Source organism: Morus notabilis, unplaced genomic scaffold, assembly GCF_000414095.1.
Source record: "Morus notabilis unplaced genomic scaffold, ASM41409v2 Scaffold465, whole genome shotgun sequence".
In the NCBI taxonomy this organism is placed as follows: Eukaryota; Viridiplantae; Streptophyta; class Magnoliopsida; order Rosales; family Moraceae; genus Morus; species Morus notabilis.
Genome location: NW_010357673.1, coordinates 18,428 through 38,308, shown reverse-complemented (window position 1 = coordinate 38,308; position 19,881 = coordinate 18,428). Strand labels below are relative to the sequence as shown.

At 32.3% G+C, this 19,881-nt stretch overlaps 1 protein-coding gene across 1 annotated transcript; it reads right to left on the bottom strand.

Annotated features, from left to right (window-relative positions):
- Window positions 1-9,575: 9,575 nt before the first annotated feature.
- Window positions 9,576-16,315, bottom strand: LOC21391259 (tRNA wybutosine-synthesizing protein 2/3/4). Its single transcript, XM_010090344.2, has 9 exons — window positions 15,429-16,315; window positions 13,799-14,195; window positions 12,359-13,531; window positions 12,032-12,161; window positions 11,524-11,759; window positions 10,950-11,085; window positions 10,751-10,827; window positions 10,399-10,505; window positions 9,576-10,294 (listed from the first exon to the last, which is right to left on the bottom strand). The coding sequence occupies exons 1-9, from the start codon at window positions 16,147-16,149 to the stop codon at window positions 10,185-10,187; spliced, it is 3,087 nt and encodes a 1,028-aa protein (XP_010088646.1). The 5' UTR covers window positions 16,150-16,315; the 3' UTR covers window positions 9,576-10,184.
- Between the last annotated feature and the right edge of the window lie 3,566 nt (window positions 16,316-19,881).

Genomic DNA, 19,881 nt, shown 5'->3' with positions numbered 1-19,881 from the left:
GGTGGAATCGACTGCGCGAGAGAAGCTCGCGGAAATCAGTCCAAAAACCTGCAAATCCAATCCCAAATCCAAATATTTCAAAGGAAAACCACTAGATCCGGGTTCTAGGTCCTAAAACAAGTCCAAAGAACCTAAGATCTCCAATTTCTACTCTAGTTTTACTCAAAATCATCAAAAATCCGGTTTAAACCAAAATAAGTTTTCAAATCCGAAAAACATAGATTCAAGAGAGGTTCTTTCAGTAATCTTACCTCGAATCCTTCTCTTGGCGTTGAAAACTCTTTGAAATCACTCTTGGTTCGAATCCGGTTTTGATTTGAGACACAAATGGGAGAGAGAGAGGGAGAGAGAGAGCACGGAAGAGAGAGAGAGAGAGAGTGAATGCACGGGAAGGAAGAGAAAAGGAAAAGAAAAAGAAGAAAAGGAAAGAAAAGACATATGGCAAAATATTTAAAATGACAGTCCAGAAATGCGCCCATACACACTTCTGGTTTAAAAATAAAATTACTCAGAATATTTAAATACCTTAGAATTATTTAAATTTACACGTGTCAGAAACATTTATTAATTAAACTCAATTAATAATCCAGATTAGGCACACTAATAATCTTAACTACCTTAATTAATCTCAATTAATTCTTCAGGGTGTTACAACTTCTACCATAAGAATAAAGATATGCTCTGATATGTTACATTTGTGCGAGATCCTGTCAGCTTTGCATATTTTATGAAAAGTTATTAGTATGTATCAAAATTTAACAACTTTACATTTATACAATTTTAATTTATTTTAAAAAATATTATGTTAGCATATAAAAAATATTATAATATAATACTCTTTAAAAATGTCTCGTTATCTTTATCGAGAAGAAAAAATAAACGCATATGATATATAATGAGTGGCACGGATGCTAAGTTATGCTATTGGGTAGTATAAATATAAAGATAATAGGAAAATAGTAGAAAATAGGCTAATATGAAAAACTTAAGAAAGTATATAAGTTAATTTTTAGTTATAGAAATTAATAGGTCATAACTTGTCAAGTTATGGTTCATAACCAGATAAGTTATGGACAAACTTGTCAAGTTATGGTTCATAGTCAGACAAATTATGAATAATTATGGACAATAACTTGTCAAGTTATGGTTCATAACCAGATAAGTTATGAACGAAAACAGTAATTTGACCTATTTATTAACTTATGTAAACTATTGACCTATCAATTTTAAGTCATCACAAGTTTGACCTATTTTTCTCTTTCTCCCAAGATAATATTTTTTTTATGGTATTTATATATTATTTTTATTTTTATTTTATTTACTGGTTTTCATCAAATTCGACGTTAATTAAATGTGCTAGTGACCACATAAAGCTTTTTTATTACTATTATTATCATTATTATTAAGGTTCTTTTACGGTATGACTTTTATCAATAATTTATTAAAACCACATTAAAATTAAAAAATATGCATAATATATAAATTTTAGTACAAATTTTAATGGTTGAAAAACAGAGAGGTAAGACAGTTCATTTTTTTCCATATGTTACTCTGCAGAAGTCTCCTATTATTGAATTTGCTTTAGATAGTTGGAAACTTGGAATAGAATTTGGTTGTTTTTGACATTTGAATTTCTTTTGTTTTGAGGCCCTCTTTTTTCCTTTTTGCCGTTCTCCCACTACATTCACCAATTTTGGTGTTGGAACGGCCAATTGATTTCGTAAATATTTTGGTGTCATGGTGTGATTCTTTATTCTGTGAAAAAAACAAACATGTAATGCTGAATAATGCTGCGGTACAAGGCCATATAATTCTCTGCATGATTTTTATTTTTTAAAACTCATTACCAAAAAGCAATAAATATAAAGAGTTTATTTATGAGCCACTCACCCTGAAATAAAGAGGTTCTTCTTTAAATAAAAATAAATAAAAACAATTTAGGTAGAGTGCAGAAATTATAAGCAGAAAATTCAAACTTGCTGACTTGCCTAAATCCAGGCTGCAAAACACTATTTGGGCATAAAGAAAGCCAACAATTTACTTTCACTTGGTCCCCCACTCCCCAACGGGCGAGTGAGAACTTTCTTTTTTTTTTTTTTTTTTTTTGGGGTCGGGGTTGTAAAATGGGGGAGATTTCATCTAGGGAAATCAGCGAAAACAACATTAGAAAGAAAACGACATAAATATCGTGTCTGAATTTTTATTATTTATTTTTAATTAATATTTTTTTTATCTAAATAACTATATTAATAAAAAAGATATTAGTGAATATTAAGAGTTAAAAATTCATATTTATGCAAGTCAACAATATTCTCATATTTAAAAATACAATCTGGGCTTTCTTCAAACCAATATCTGTCAACGAAAGTGGGCACATTTTGATCAAGCAAAAGAGCAAATAAAAAAGAAAAATAGCAAATTGGTGTTAAAGCTGTCCAAACTAGATGATCTCTAAAACAAATGCATGTCTCGTAGACAACAGCTCTCTTTGTTTGATTCATTCCTTATGAAAAAGTCAATAAACAATAATATGGTCATCCCTGCTTGGAAGTCCAAGACGTGCATGATGATAAATAACACATTTTTTTTTTAAATTTATTCTACTAGGAAAAAAAAACATTTTTTATTTCACCGTCAAGTTATTCGACTAGAAGAAACACATTTTCCTTTCCTATTACTTAAGCTAATGATAAATTTGGGCGACTTCCACCATAAAATATGCGCATCACTGACTAGTGGTGTTGTGTTGTGTGTACTTTTAAATGTCAATCACATAAAAGTCGTATTTTTAAAATCAAATATTAATATTAAATATATTTAATAAAGATACATGTTCATGCAAATCCCGGATTTAAGAAGAGAACAAATCTCTATTTATTGTCATGCTGAATTTTTTTGTCTAGTCAAATCTTGATCTAGTTATATTTTCTATTTCATAACTACAATTATATATTTTTATTTTTATATTTTACAGGTTACTTTTTAATTCTTTTTCTATTTCATAACTAAAATTACATACATATTATTTTTATATTTTTTATGATTTTTATTTCTTTTTATTGTAAACTAAAATTATATTTTTAAGAATTTAAGTGTAAAAGGTTATAAATGTTAAAAGAAAAACTAAAACTATAAATGTGCACTAAAATATTTATATTAAATTAAAATAACTTATATATTTACACAACAATGTATCCATCGTTTATCAAATGCTTAAAAGGTCTACTTTTAGTATTCACAACAATTTTGAAGAACAAATTTATTAAATACCTACCTACAAGACAACAGACAACAAATATTTTAACACAATAATGCTAGATAAAACATTTCTATAACTCTTTTATGAGATGCTTTTTTTTAAGGATATTTATAAATTATTTATATATATATATATATATGTATATATATTAACCTACGGTTGGAAGAATTTGTATTATACACCTCAAAGTAAAGTGAGTTGTAAATTCACAACTAAATTATACCTACAATAAAAAAAAATGTCAATTGAATAATAACCGTTATTCACGTCGCATTAATTTTTTTTAACAAATATATATATATATATATATATGCCATTAGTATAGATTGTTCTCGAACTTGAGAACTGGTTTGAAACTGTGCTTAGCTTTGAACTTACTCTATCCATTCCCCTAACTTGCAATTTTTGTTGGCCTAATTTTGGGTTGGAAAAGCAGAAGATAAAAGTCATGCGAAGGGAGTTTTTTTTAGGGGAAAAGAAGATCATAAAAGCGACATTAAGAATTTAAAATGTATCATTAGTCTTGAGGAAATTCTTTCATCTTCGTATTTTGCCTAACAATTATGAGAGAAAAAGAAATATATTTGTGTTTTGTACAACAATAGCAATCTTGCTAATATCAACCAAATTATCGTTATCTTCACCCAATATTACTGAAAATATTCTGCGATGTTTATAAACAAAAAATAAATAGATAAATATATAAATAAAACAACGACGTGAATGTTCACAATTCAAATAGAAAAAACTTCTGAACAGTCATCAATAAAAAATTACTGGATTAATAATTATAGTTATTACATCCTTTTACATTTCTTATCGCAGGGGTGAGCAAATATAAAGATCTTTATTTGATTGGATAACCGATCGAACATGAATTGGATATCTTATTCTGGCTTAATTGGATTGGATTGAAAAACTACACTTGGATTGAATTGGTTTCGGATTTCAATTGGCAAAATCCAATAAAGGTATCGGTTTTAATCCAATCCAATATATAATAATAAGAAAATTATTAAAGGTGCGACACTCATTTTTTTACTTTTTAATTTTCATACATTCTTATTTAATATTACTAAATTACTCATTAATAAAATAATTTTAAAGACAATAATATTTTAAAAAATACTCATTACACACCCATCAATAAAAATTATTTCTATCTAAATATATATATATATATATTCTATGCTGAAAACCATTTTGCCCTATTTCTCTAGAAGGCTTAGACATGAGTTTCAACGTAAAGGTATGAATGCTGATAAAAATAAAAATAAAAAAGTATGAATTGTATACTTTTTTACGATTTGTATACTGCTCAATATATAAATGATTTATATACGGATCAATTTGTTATTTCAATTTCACAATTTCTTTTTCGATTTTAGTAATGAAGTATTTTGTATAAATTATTATAACCTGAAATTATATTAGAAATGTAATAAATAAAAGGCTGTTCATTTATACAAAAATGTTAATAGGGATGTAACAATTAGTAGAATGTGTGTGAAAAGTAGTATGGGTGATTTTAGTTGTGGAGAATTTTTTTTTAAAATTTTAAAAGGAGTACAACAAGTAGAATTATGGGTGATTTAAGAATATGTGTGTAAATAATAGAATGAGAGATGTAAATAGACGCACTTAATTATTAAACTTATCTTTATATTGCATGCGTTTTGATTTTTACTCTTATTATTAATTAATACTCTTTTGATTAATATAATTATTTAATTAAAAAAATATTAATCAATAATAATAAATAAAAATTCAGACTCATGCATTCAAGCGTATTTGTCTCCTTTCTCTATATATAATATATTACAGAACCTATACAATATTATATAAGCATAAAAAAACTATTGTTCAGCTTTCAACTAAAACGTGTGTTTTGTTAAAATTTAAATTTTTTTGAAAAAAAAAGCGTTATAACATAACTAAAATCATCGATTTGCACTATAACAGAACTCATATAACAAAGAAGCACTTAAGTTTTTCTGTAGCTTGGAAAGAAACTCCCCTATATAAAATAAAACCATTATTAGCACCTAATAAAAATAAAAGGAAAAAGAATCCATAGTAGGGGGAGAAATTATCCAGCAAAAACATAAGACAGCTTGCAGCCAAAAACGAGACAACAACGCCATCGAAACGCCGCCCGCATGCAGAGAATATCCAACACGCATAACCCAACCGTGTCCGTGTGCCAGCCAGCTGGAAAACTACTGTGAAAATCAGATTTCTAAATTCGGAAAGAAACGTGACATAAAATCAACTCATCCACTAATTGAAAGCAATTTTTTTTTTTTTTTTTTTAAACGAGTCAAACCGCGAAAACTTAAAAAAAAAAAAATGTTATATTTTCACGTGTTAACAAGATTATACGTAGAGAGTGTTTGATATGCAGTAATCAATAAAAATTATATTTTTGAGAAGTGATAGATGGTAATATAATTTTTTAAAAATAATACATTATTGTGTTTAGTTTGATACATAAATTTTTTTTAAATTCTTAAAAATATTATTTAGTTGTGAATGAGAATGTTGTGTATTAAAAAAACATATTTTTAAAAACAGTAAAGTTATTTCTACGATAGAAAAGTATTAGCATGCAGACGCAGGCCGCAGTGCCAATTAAGCATGTTTTTAAGAAATATTTTCATGCAACTTTTTAAACAACATAATCGATGGATTATTTGTTTTATCCCATCTTAGAATCCTCTTATTTGTTTCATGGTAGGGAACGTGTCAATTTATCTTGATAATTACTTCTCAAAATCCAATATCTTGTTTTTAGGAAAAAGAAAAAATGAGTAAATTTTCAACTGTAATTGTAAAAATGAAAAATGAAAACTGTATAAAACTATCACTTGAATGATTTTGTTAATTTACCTATTCATCCCAAAAAACATAAACGAAGTGGGCCAAAAGTCGTTTTTTTAAATTAATTACACTACATGTTAAATTTCATACTTTGAGTTGAAATTTTTAAAATTTTAAGAATATTACAAATATACTAAAAAAACATAGTAATTATCATAAAAATATCACATTTTGTACTATATAATATTATACTTATTGTTTTAGTATTCTCCAATTTTACTATTCTTGTAATATTTTAAAAATTTTGCTATATTAAACTTTACTATATAAATTTTGCTATATGTGTAATCACCTAGGCTAATATTATGTTAGTATTCTATTTTAAAAGCTTAAACTATGTTATATGTGTAATGAGCTCTGTTAATATTATATTAGTTTATTAGTCTATCTTAAAAGCTTAAACTGTTAGGTACGGCGACTAACTAGTTAAACATTTGTGGAGAATCTGATGGATTAAATTATTCAAAAGGCAAAATGCACATATGAGATTTTTGTTGTAAGATAATAATAAAATAATATTTAAAATATATCTCAAATTTTCACCTATATATTAATTAGGTGTAGGGTTTAACTCTAGATTAATTAAAATCATATTAGATTAAATAAAATACGTTAGTTTTTTACAATAAAAACTATTTTTGAGCTGTGATATTAGTTTTTTAATTATATAATATATGAGTAAAAAAAATTTTATGTCACGTATTTTAAATTTTTAATACGAATATTATAATCAAACCGTCAAAAAATTAATCTTACGCTTAAAATAACATTTAATATTAGTATAAGAACGATGAGATAACAATTACCATAAGAATTTCCGATTAAATTATGTCCCACTACCTTACAAAAGATTGTTTGGCAAAAAAATTAGATTATGGAGTTCTCCTTGCGTGCCCGCATGTTTGAAAAAGATGGTGTAAGTGGGGCCCACACGGTCTATTCGGCCGCGCAACCACAGGTGCTTTTTGGCTTTTTTTGGTTTTTCCCATGTGAGCTCCACCCCAAACGCCTCTGCTTTTGATGCCGTTTGGCGTGATCGACTGAAGAGCTGCTGTCCCGGCGTGATTGCAGCCCAACACTTTGGTGAGGGAATATAGATTATAATATATATAATATATATATAGAGAGATTTTCTAATTATTAGATTTTTTCTAATTATAATATATATCTCAACGAAAAATATAAATATAGACTCTAACTTAGGCTTGTTTTTTAGAGTAAAAAAGTTTAAACTCAAATTATAATTTTTTTAAGTTTATGTTCTTTTATAAAATTTGAGTTTGAATTTGAATTTTAACTCGAGTTTTAACTTGAGTTTGGAGCTAAAATTTGAGTTCAAATTTTTCTTTAAACTCAAGTTTTTAGGGCCCGATTAGTTCGCTGATTCGAGTTTTTAATTTGAGTTGAAATGTGACTTTATGTAAAAGTTTTTTACTGTAGTAAAAAAGTTAGATGCTACTGTTTCTGAGAGCTTTTTACTGTAACAAAACTTAAATTCTAAATTCAAATAGGTGAAATGAACAGAACTTTAAATTCAAACTCATATTAATAAATAATATTTTTTTTATTCTTAATAACGTCATAACTTCTTTTTCCATCCAGATTTTGACGTGCAATTCTCTTGATAGAAGAAGACAAAAACAACTCCAATGTACATAATTTGCTTGGGCTTTGTTTTCATTTTTGTTGTCAATTGATTTTCTTTTATTTTTCGTTTTTTCCCTTTGAGGCCCCTGACGGCCTGATATATGTTTTGCTTAAATTCTAATGCTCCAGCTTTTTTTTAATTCTTTGTTGTTTTTGGTTTTTTCTTTTCTTTTTTTCTTTTTTTTTAATCCGTTTTGAAGCCATCAATCATTTTGTAGTTTTTCTTTTCTTTTTCCGAATGTATGCATGTTACGCCCCTTTTTTTATTTTTTTTTATTTTTATAATTACGTTCTATTCTTGCCATGCTCATTGAAGTTGTTTGTATGCTCCATATTGTTCTTGCTTGCTGGAGGATTGATATTGTTTATGCTCCATTATTGGATGATTGCTCATCTGGGTTGTTGGACTTTGGCTTACAAATTTTATGTTTTGCAAAATGATTTTTGTTTCCGCCTTATATGTATTAGTTTCGCTAATGTATATGTGTGTGTATATATACATATATTATTTTTATAGAATCCTTAATTAGTATCCGAATATGTATTGAATCTCTCTCTTTTTTCTCCTATTATAGGTAATCATGAAATCAAATGGATGCCACAAAGAAACTATTGAAGGCGTGGTTGACGAAAATAGACTCATGAAGGGAGTAATGACATGATTGTAAATAATTGAAAAAAGAATGACTTATTATTAAGTTAGTTTGTTTCAAAAAAAAAAAAAAAAAAAAAGAGATAACACGTATTAAAAGATTAGATTAGAGTCTATAACAGAGAGTTTACAATAGAATCTGTATTTAGAATTCGTTTGGTACGATGATTCAAACCAGAGTGATTCTAATCATGATTCTGAAATCATAATCATAATTCATAATTTTAGGTTTAAATCATGATTATGAAACCATGATTTAGAATCAGGGGTTTAAATCACCTTGAATCAAGAGATAGTGGTTTTAAAATCATGAGTGATTATAGTTTAAAACATCACATCAGATTCTGAATCATAATTCAAAATTATCCAAACTAAACACTAATTTTGAATCATGATTTAAAATCACTGTAAATAAACACTGATTCTAAATCAAAATCCAAAATCATAATTTTAAATTTATCATCCAAAATCATAATTTTAAATTTATGTACCAAACGCCTCCTTAGAGTTCCTCATTTCTCTATTGATCTCTGTTAGGTAGGTATTTCGGTTATTCCAAGGCTTATTATGGCGCGTTGAAAAACTACACAATGTTGTTCATCTTCATCATGATCTTCTTTTGCCCTTGGTCATAATGGCACTCCCTCTAGATCACTACAAAAATATTTTACTATTAAGTTGGTTGAACTTTTGTTTTTTATGTTTCATTCAATCAAATATAGATCACGGTTTGGTTGGCTTGTCATTTTTTGCTATTTGGACAATCTAATCAAGTACAAAACGTGTTCAATGTTCACACCCAAATTTCTTTTGGTTTTGATTGACGTTTTCTAGGGTAGTTCAAGTTACCATCAGTTGACCCAATTTCTTTTTTCTTCTTTTTTTTTTTTTTAAACCTCAACGTGACAGAGTTATTCGTTAATTTTGAGATTGTTTATTATATAAATTTTTTAAAATTTAATTAAATTAGAACAAAACGCATTAGTAACGATGAATAAGCTCAATTAAGTTTGTTTTAAAGGTTATTTTTATATCAAAACTGAGTTTTGAGTTATTTTCCCTTAATTCAAATTGTTAAGCTCATTCTCCTTTTTTTTTTTTTTTTTGAAAGTGTTCATTCTTCTAATTATGCACAACTCCAGATAATATTTGCTTTCCCTTTATTTAGAAACCCATTAGTCACGATGATTGCATTCTTAGGTCATTGCAGAGAGTCTACATAAGGAGGAAATTAAAGGCCTCAAAGCAATGCTCACTTAACATGCATTTCTGAGAAGTGTGTCAAAATAACCTACAAAGAACTGAAGACGGATTTGGCCCCGGTTCACGGCTCACAGAAGCCTGAGTCGAGCAACTCGTGGAAGCTGAAAGCAGAACTTCACAGGAATTCGAACTTTTGTGTTGAATATTCCTTGCTTTTCGATCTCAACTACCATGTTTGTAACTTATGAATGCATACATATCGGGCCGAAATGGATGGAGATGTATATCAAACAGAGCTCAAAAGAGAAGAGCAGCCATATGAAGTTATGAAGGAATTGTTTTCAGCTCAAGCCAAAACTACACTAGAGACAAAAAAGGAGATTTATTGACCTCACTCACCAATTTCCTAATTCGGTTCTTTGATAATTTATATCAAGCCTAGGAATCTAATCTACCCTAGTCTGATAAATGTGTCACTTGGGGACCCCTTGGAAGTGTGAGCATGAATAATTTGTTTCCCTCAACAGAGATAACGTGCACAAACTATAATTTATGCGCCTGAATGCATCTTACATCGGCAACAAGATGACGGATGTGTGGAGCATACCATTTCACTCGCTCCAAATGTTCCACAGAGACTTCCCAGCAAAGACCTGCATACAAGACACATTTTAACAATTTTAAGACTAGACTAGACAAAGAAAAAGAAGTGACAGATTCTCTAAAGTGCCTAGCACTCGAGTCGAAATTGATATACCTTCAGATTTAGCAATCTCACTTATTGAGTTTGACACATGTTCAACCCATGAACCTTCCTCTGAGTCCTTCACATTCCCATGAATGTGTAACATCCCACCCTCACTCCTGTATCCACAAGAGAATATCAAAATATGTGCGAGTAGAAACTTAAAAAGGAAACTACATCATATAGAATAAGAAACCCAACCTGCCTACTTATGGCACTGAAGCTAAATATTTAGCTAGGTTTATAAGGATGAATTAGCTTAAGATATTTAGTGGGATAATCAACAATCGTAACAGATTTAAGAATAACATATGTAAAAGAGAAAACATAAAAAAGAACGACATTAAATGTTGGGAGACATCACCTTAATGCCCGTACAGCAGTAATCCAACTACCTTCGCTTGTTGGAAGAAGACCGAGACAAACTCGGTCAGACACTCTCTGTAAGAAAACAATCAAGACACTAGTGATGACAACAATTTAGCAAGACCCTACTATTTTGGATGAATGACTTCCAATACATTTTAGTTTACAATTGAACAAGAACCATCATGCAATGATACCTTAGGGGCTGTAACTCTGCTGTCTCCCTCAAGTATGATACAGCGATCAGCTACTGAATTTGATTGTAGATTTCGTTTAAGTGCCTCGACAGCATGGGGATTCCATTCACAAGCATAAACTAGTTTTGCCTTGGCCCTAATTCAACCAACTTCATCACTCAAACTAATGCCAATTTACAAATTTAAAAAGAAGAAACTGCAGACTACATGACCAGGTAGAACATAAGCATAGCATAGGAAAAGGTCAGGTGGAAGAATGTTTCAATATGAAGGTTCAAGACAACAATCATCATTCGTAATAGAACCGACAAGGTGACCGAGCCAAACTACAGCCCAACCAAAGTTTTTAGTTTTACTATTTGCCTATTAACTTTTTTTTTTTTCCTTTTTTCCTTTTAGGCCGATTGGAAAGTCAGAATCATTTGATTCTGAAGTCCATCACGTGATTATGATTTTCTTCAAGAATAAACAACCTCCAACTGCACACTATGCCTTATCTTTTCTTAGCACTCCTATTACTAGGAAAATCTCAACCGCAGACCAACAGTAACGCCAAAATCTGTTGATGACATACCCGACAAGAAATGGCAGCACAAAGTATCCAATTCCAGCAAACAAATCCACAAGAACCTCATTTTTGCAGTCCAATTGGGCCATGCGTCGCTTCTCAGAAAGGTTGCCCCAAGAGAACATGCACTTGGTAGCGTCAAAAGAATAGATAATTCCATTTTCACGATGATCAACCCAGCCACTCTCTCCCACAAGAATCTCTAAGGTACTATCCCTCGTACCTGTTTGTGCAACTCGTCCCTAAAATGTACCAGCAAAAAATTCAAGGCAATATATATGAGAATAAATCGAGAAAGCAATTAGAAGGATCTCATTTGGAAAGGAAAGTTCAAAAGGAACATTCTTCAACACACAGCCGAAGCTTGATGTTCAGATTACATGTCTACATTTTGGGTCACAATCAAAGGGCATCAACATTGAAAAATAATATCATACCATAAAAAAAAACGTATATTAAAAATGACATGCCCGTGTCCTTGCAAATACATGTCTCTGTTGTATAAATAACTTACCTGACGAGCAAGGCGGCGTGTATTAAGGGATTTAGCAATAATAGGCCAAAGCTCCTTCTCAATGGAGTTCCATAATGGATTCTTGAAAGATGATATTGGAAGCACAATGATATCCCCAAGTCGCTCCCATCTTTGAAAAGAGAAAAAAGTCGATGAAGTTTGAGTAGTAACACTACATTTTCAAAGAAAACTACATCCCCTAACATAACAATGGTACGAGGCTGCCAGCAAAATCCCAGTTAAGTAACTTGTTTTGCCAGATTTCTAATTTAAAGATCACTCTTACATATGCATTAAAAAAAAAAAAAAAAAAGTGAATAAACAAACCTTGTGGGTAGCTCCTCTAGAAGCGTGATAGGTAAGCCTTTATCCTTGATTAGAGCGGCTACAGCTTCATTCATTATTTGAAAGGGAGATTTGGAAGCTTTTCTTACTTGAACAACCTCATCGACAACCTTAACAGCACCACATTCATTCAGAATGTTCAAGGCTTTCAAACTTGTGACATCATTGAAAACCGACTCTTCTGCTTTAGCTGGTTTAAGTAAATGGCCATTTTTTCTTTCAAATGAGTCCCCAAAAGCATGAAATGCATTGCAGAAATTATCATTGACGGGAAAACAAATATGTAATCCATCTTCACGAGAGTCAACCTTCCTTGCCAGATCTAGCCATCCAAACTTCTTCAATATATCCTTCCCTGTTTTGGCATATTTTCTTTCCAACTGTAAAACCCAATATGAGGAAGCAAGCTGCTGATCTCTGTCATTTAATTCACATAATAAATCACTCTCAAAATCCGTCCCAGGATCTCTAGTTAAAGCTTGAAGATGTTCATTTTCTCCACCATTCTCTTTCTTTTCCCCTTCACATGTCTTTGTAATATGCCTTCCTCCAGTTTCAGCAGATCTAAGATTAGCATCCAAAGTAGTCAGGGGAAGTAAGTTTATTTTCATTGGCTCACTAAACTTCGTTCCAAACGCATAGCAAGATGCCCCACCACCAATCATAACAAGATTATCACCAACAACATTAGCTGTGCTACGCAGAATCAAATCTTTATCAGCAGAATCGAGCTTAATATGCCTCCACATACGAACACGCAAATCAAACACCGATAACTCCTGAAAATGTTGTTGAACTGGACAACCACCAATAACACCAATATAGTTTTTGTAAACAAACATCGAGTGAGAAAACCTTGCATGTGGACTTCTTCCTTCTACCTCTTCCCTTTTCCATTGACAAGTTTCTATATCAAAACTATATAAATCTCCGAGTGCTTTCTCACCATTGTATCCTCCAAACATGAATAGTTGAGATCCACACGCCACCATAGAGTGAGAATGACGGGCACATGGTTGCTCCCCACCAACGACTAACTCTTTCCACTCCATATTAATTGTATCAAGGACATGGAAGGACGATGAAACAGTATCATTGTTTAGTCCACCAAAAACATATATTTTTGGGCCTATAACTGCAGCAACATGTCGATGCCTGTGTAAAGTTAAATGATAAACAAATAAGAGGTGACAAAATTAATTCTTTTAGAGATAATGTAATCTCATAAACACACATTTTCCCCTTTTCATGAAAGGTTCAAGTGATTAAGAAGGCATATGAAAATGAAAATACCATCTAATGTGCAATGACTGATCAAATTATGGTTTCAAGATTGAAATATACAAACGGCGAGCTCAACATAATGGCTGTGAAAAGTAGAAACAAAGGAACAGTGCTAGCTGAAGAGAAGGATAACATTACCTAGGAGGAAAATCACCAGAGCACTCTAGAAACCTCCATTCATTTTCAACTGTATTGAGGACCCAGACATCACTCAGAATATCCACAGGACCAGCCCTGCCTCCAATAACAAACATGCTATCTCCAACCAAAGATGACGTATGACCCAAGCGTGGAGAAGGGCCATGATCTGTGACAATTTCCTTCAGTGTGCCAGACCATGTATCAAGCAACAAACAATCGTTTCTTCTTCCATGTCTTCCCATGCCACCAAATCCACCAAAAACAAGAACTCCTTTCTGGTTTGAGCTACCCAATTTACAAGCCGAGTGACCCCAAAGAAAAAGCTTTTCAATTGGTTCACCAACAATTTCCATCTTAACAACAGGCATACTAGAACTGGGAACTTGAACGAATCCTGCCAATGTTTCAAAGACTCAGAGACTTGCTTTCACGTTAATTTTCACGTTAAAAGGAACAGTTTCCTGCAATCAAATGCATATTAGTATGTAATAGTACTACTCATACTACCAAATAGCAATCATTATCATTTTAATCAATATATGATATCAGTTCTAACTAGTTCCTTCAAAACTGAGTTCTTTAGCCCTATAGCGTAAGATTCCATGAAGAATTTACACCAAATCTCATAGAAGTGAAACAAACCTCGACACAATATATTAAAAAAATCAACAGGTATCAACTACTTCATTAGACCATATGTATTATAAGTTTATCCAAATAGTATACCGTGCATCTATCTTGAAAGTTTTTAAGTTTTAAGATTATACCTCTGAACTTTAACCTCTTGTCAAATTTGGAACCTTTCTAAGTCAATAGCTAATTTTGATCCTTCAATTGATTAATTTACCTTTTTCAGTTTATGAATAAACCTGTGACCAAAAACTAGTTAACAGAGTTATTCTTTACAACTTAAAATACAACTTTTACGATCTCTTTTTTGCTTTTTCTAAACATAACACCTAACTAGCGGTTGATTACACTATTCTCCATAAACTACGCCCTTATTTGTTTAACTAGTTTAGTTCAATTCAACTCAGTTTGAACAGCAAGCACAGTTTGAACTGGCGTTTGATAAGCATACAGTTTGAATTATATTCTCCGTTTGAACTAAATTAAACAGTCTAACTTAGAGTTTAGCTTCTCTCAAGTTCAATCGTTTAAGTAAAAAGTGTCTCTCTCTCTGCTTTTCACACCTACCAAACACAAATTCAAATTCTATTCCTTGTTCAAATTAGAACTTAATGTCAATTTAAATCACAGTTTGAATCTTTATGTTCAAATCAAAAGGTTCAAACCAGCGAACCAAACTGGGCTACATAAATTTGTCAATTCATAGATAAACTTAATGGATGTTTGGTTGGGAGATTTAATAATTTGAATTATGATTCATGGTTCGCTACAGTATTTTCTCTCACAAAAAATACATGTAAATCGAAAATGGTTCTAATCACATGATTCTAATCCATAAACCAAACATCTCCTTAGTCTTTTCTAGAAACATAGATAAAATGAGTTGTTTAACTCTGAATTCTGAAAATGCAAAAATTTGACATATATTTAAAATCTAAAGCAACATTCTTGACCTCATTCAAAATACATGGTATACATTTTCATAAACTCAAATTACCAGAATGGAAACCCTCGTCTTTTCCATCCAATTCCGCAGAATCGCCACCGCAAACCGAACCATTCCCACACTCAACCGGCTTATCCATCGACGCAAAGCCATTGTTCCGCAATGCTTGGAAAAACCCTTCGGTTCTCTTCCGATTCGCCTCCATTTTCTCATTCGCGATCGCTACGACGTACCGGACGTACTCCGGCGACACCATCACATTCCGCTCTCTTCCCAGCGGAATCTCCAACCGTATCGAGCACCGGATCGCGATAATCACCCTCTTGCCGGCGCTAGTAATGCCGGATTCTCTGAATCCCGCAGCAATCGCTATGGAAACCAAGGACTGAGCCGCGGCGAGGTCCCTACACTCGACGGCGAGGATGAAGGGCTCGAACCTGAAGACGAGGTCCGACGGGTGGTCGCACTGAGATGACTCAGAAGGGAAGAGGAGGTTAAGGACCGTATCGGGATCGGCCCGGTCGTGGGTGATGAAGAGCCAGGAACCGCCGGAGGCTTTTTTCTTGGGATTTGTGGAGAAGGCGGTGGGGGTGGGTTGGGAGAGGATAGAGATACGGCCGGAGCAGGAACTGGTGGTGAAGTACGAAGGGTGGGCGTTGATGGCGTTGATGAGGGGGATTATCGGGGTATCCAGCGTGCCCTTCGGTGATTTGTCCGTCGCCGTCGAATCCAGTGACGCTAGCGTCGCTTCTTTCCGTTTCTCGAACTCCATTTTTTTTTTTTTGGGAGCTCTGAAGTTTCTAGAACTTGTGAAGCAGAGGAGTTGTGGTCGGCTATTTGGGGGAGAAGGCAGCGTGAAAAAAGAGGAGAGGGAGGGCGTGTGTTTGCGAGGGAAAAAGAGAACAATGGGGAAAAGAGAGAAAAGGAGGGAAGGAAGGAAAGAGATTCTAGGGTTTTTCCTTAACCTTGTGTTGGAGAATTTGAGTGTAGCTTGTTAAAAGAAATCAGAAAATAATAGAGAATTTGAAGTGTATAAGAGTATTTGTATTGAAGATTTTATTTTTCTTCACTTTTTAAAGTTTATATTAAATTACCCTTAAGATATAATAAATTATTGAACACAATATTTAGTAATAATATTGAGGTTCAGAACATAAATTAAGTCTGTAAATTTTTTAGATAATTAATAAAGACAGAGGTGTCATTTCATGAATGAATGCATCATCTTCAAACATTACAACTATTCACATAGAGTTGCCTTTTCAATATAAAGATATCTCTTCATAAAATAATGCATCTATAGTTATATCTATTACTAATTGGTGTTCAGATATGTATGAAAACATATCACTACTGGATGTAATGGTTCGAAATGTTTCAGATCACATAAACCTATGAAAACACTGTTCCCGTTGCAGCGCGTGGGACAGAACCAAACAGACCCGAGAGGCCTACACAAGGGTGCTGTAGCGCGAAGTTTTCTGCTGCAGCCTAAATATTTCAGCTACAGTGGGTTTGGCCGAACCAAACTGCACAGTTTTGTGCAGTTTGTCTGCTGCAACGTTTCTAAACCCATTGCATCGCTTTTAAAGTCCCTTTAACACGAGTTTTCATGTTTTAACACTCAAACAACTTGTGATCTTGATCATAACATATTACAATCTCTCTAACAATCTCCCACTAGATTGTAATATTTCTCCATAATTAACAACGATAAACACATACATATATGAATGTATATTTCGATTTTAACCTCCAATTAGTGACTATACTTCATAGTATTCACAAGACAATAGTGTGCTTTGCATTAAACTTTGTCTTTTAAGCAAATACTAGAAATATATCATATATGTGTTATCTCATACTTAAAAATCTCTTCCAATCGTTTAGCACTATTTTGGCCTTGTGCTCTATCTTGGATTCATGAATATTTACAAGAATAAAGCACGGTCTTATTAGGAACGACATCATTCCTTATGTTCACTTAGGTGAAGTTTCGAATTATGTCTCCAGCTACTATGAGACTCAAACTTCATTAAGAGTGTAAACTCAACCTCAACCACGTAGCTATTTTACACTGACTTCCTAGAAGGGACTAATTAAATTTCGGCGCTAACCCAGTCACATAACAATGACTTGTTCTTACCCATTTAACTATGGAATAAAGGTACAAGTACTACATAGTTGGTTACCATCATTGGTGACTCTTTCAAAGAAAGGTTTTCGTCTCATTCTACTAGATGTTTCTTTGACAAAGTCTCATAAAAGACCTTTCGTCAAAGTATCCGCTAGGTTCTTATTTGTCCTAATATAATCAATATTAATAACACCATCGGTTATCAATTGTTTCACATATTCATGTCTCAAGCTAATATGTCTAGATTTTCCATTATAATCTTGTTATACGCTCTAGACAAAGTAGCTTCACTATCGTAGTACAAAGAAATAGATGACATCGGTTGTGGTCACAAATCAATATCAAACAATAGATTTCTAGTCATTCCACTTATTCACCCACAGCGGCAAGTGCTATAAACTCATTCTCCATCGTAGAATGAGTTATGCACATTTGTTTCTTAGAAGCCCGGCTCCTCCCGCAATTGTGAAAATCCAACAAGATGTGGATTTGTTATCTTTTACACTTGTTATCCAACTTGCATCCGAGTACCCTTCAAGTACCGCAGGATAGTCATTATATGATAAACTCAAATTAATGATTCTTTTAAGATAACCAAGTACTCTTCCAATTGCATTCCAATGTTCAATACCCGGGTTACTCGTGAACCTAGACATTTTGCATACCGCAAATGCTATGTCGGGTCTTGTACAATGCATGACATACATCAAGCTACCAATCGCACTAGCATATTCAAGCTGTGCCACCATTCGACCTGCATTCTCTAGTAATTTAATACTATAATCATATGGGGTATTCGCTTCTTTAAACTTCAAATGATTGAATTTAGGAAGCACATTCTCAATATAATGAGATTGACACAACGAGTAACCTCCATTATGCTTCCTTACTTTTACACCTAAGATAGTATCTACCTCACCAAGATCTTTCATCTTAAATTGTGAAGTTAGATACTTCTTGGTCTCATTTACCCCTTGCATGTTTGTTCTAAAGATAAGCAAGTCATCAACATATAAACATATAATCACACCAAAATTATTTGTAAATTTAGAGTATATACATTTATCCACATTATTATGCTTAAAACTATGAGATAAAATGACATTATCAAATTTCTCATGCCACTATTTTGGTGCTTACTTTAAACCATAAAGCAACTTGACTAACTTGTAAACCTTCTTCTTATTTCCAGACAATACGAACATTTCGGGTTGTTCCATATAGATTTTCTCATCATGATCACCATTTAGAAAGGCCATCTTAACATCTATTTGATGCACATGCAAATTGTATATTGATGCAATTGCAAATAACACTCTTATGGATGTCAATCTAGCTACCAGAGTATATGTATCAAAGTAGTCTATACCACGCTATTGTTTAAAGCCCTTGGCTACCAATCTAGCCTTGAATGTATGTATAGACCCATCGGTATTGTACTTTCTTCTAAACACCCATTTGTTGCTTATTGATCTTGATCCCGGATGAAGATCAACCAAGTCCAAGTTTGATTCGACATAATCGAATCCATTTCATCATTTACAGCCTCTCTCCAAAAGGAGGCATCCCTTGAAGACATAGCTTCACTAAATGTCTTTGGATCTTTTACATTAAGCAACAATGGTATTTTATTAAGTACACCATTTCTATCTCCTTCAACCAAAAAGGTTAAAGTTTGAGATCAAATAAAATCCGGTGCTAAGTCATTTTCTTTTATTTTACGTTGACTTTTTCTCGGTTCGAAAGATGTCATAGACTCTTTCCTTTTATTAGTGGAGGTACCGGGAATATCAACGCATGGTTGATCAACATTAGATTCTAATTAAATGGAAGAATCAAGACTAAACTTGTTCTTAATGAGTTCAACATCTCTTGATTCCACAATTACATTAGAATCTATATGCCTTGAAATTTTCAGTATATCCTACAAAAACACTTTTAATTCCTCTAGCACCTAACTTTGATGATTTATGGTCAATCACTCTATAAAAGGCTAGACAGTCCTACAGCCTTAAATATATCAAGTTTAGTTTTCTTCCTTTCCATACTTCATATGGAGATATATGTATTTTCATGGATGTAATTCTATTGTGAACATGACATGTAGTAAGTAAAGCTTCTCCCCATAAATTATTAGGCAATTTAACATTAAGAAGTATAGAATTAATCATATCGATAAAAATCATACTCTTTCTTTCAGCCAATCCATTTTGTTAAGGAGTGAAAGAGGCTAACCTTTGGTGAATAATATCATGCTCTTAACAGAAGGCATCAAATTCATTTGAGAAATATTCACCACCTCTATCACTTCGAACCATTTTAATCTTCTTATCTTTTTGGTTCTCAACTTCAGCCTTATAAATTTTA

Coding starts and splice junctions, on each gene's coding strand:
- LOC21391259 (XM_010090344.2), bottom strand. CDS start 16,149: ATGGAGTTCGAGAAACGGAAAGAAGCGACGCTAGCGTCACTGGATTCG. Junction 14,196..15,428: donor AGACGAGGGTTTCCATTCTG/GTAATTTGAGTT, acceptor AAACATTGGCAG/GATTCGTTCAAGTTCCCAGT. Junction 11,760..12,031: donor CACGCCGCCTTGCTCGTCAG/GTAAGTTATTTA, acceptor GGTACATTTTAG/GGACGAGTTGCACAAACAGG.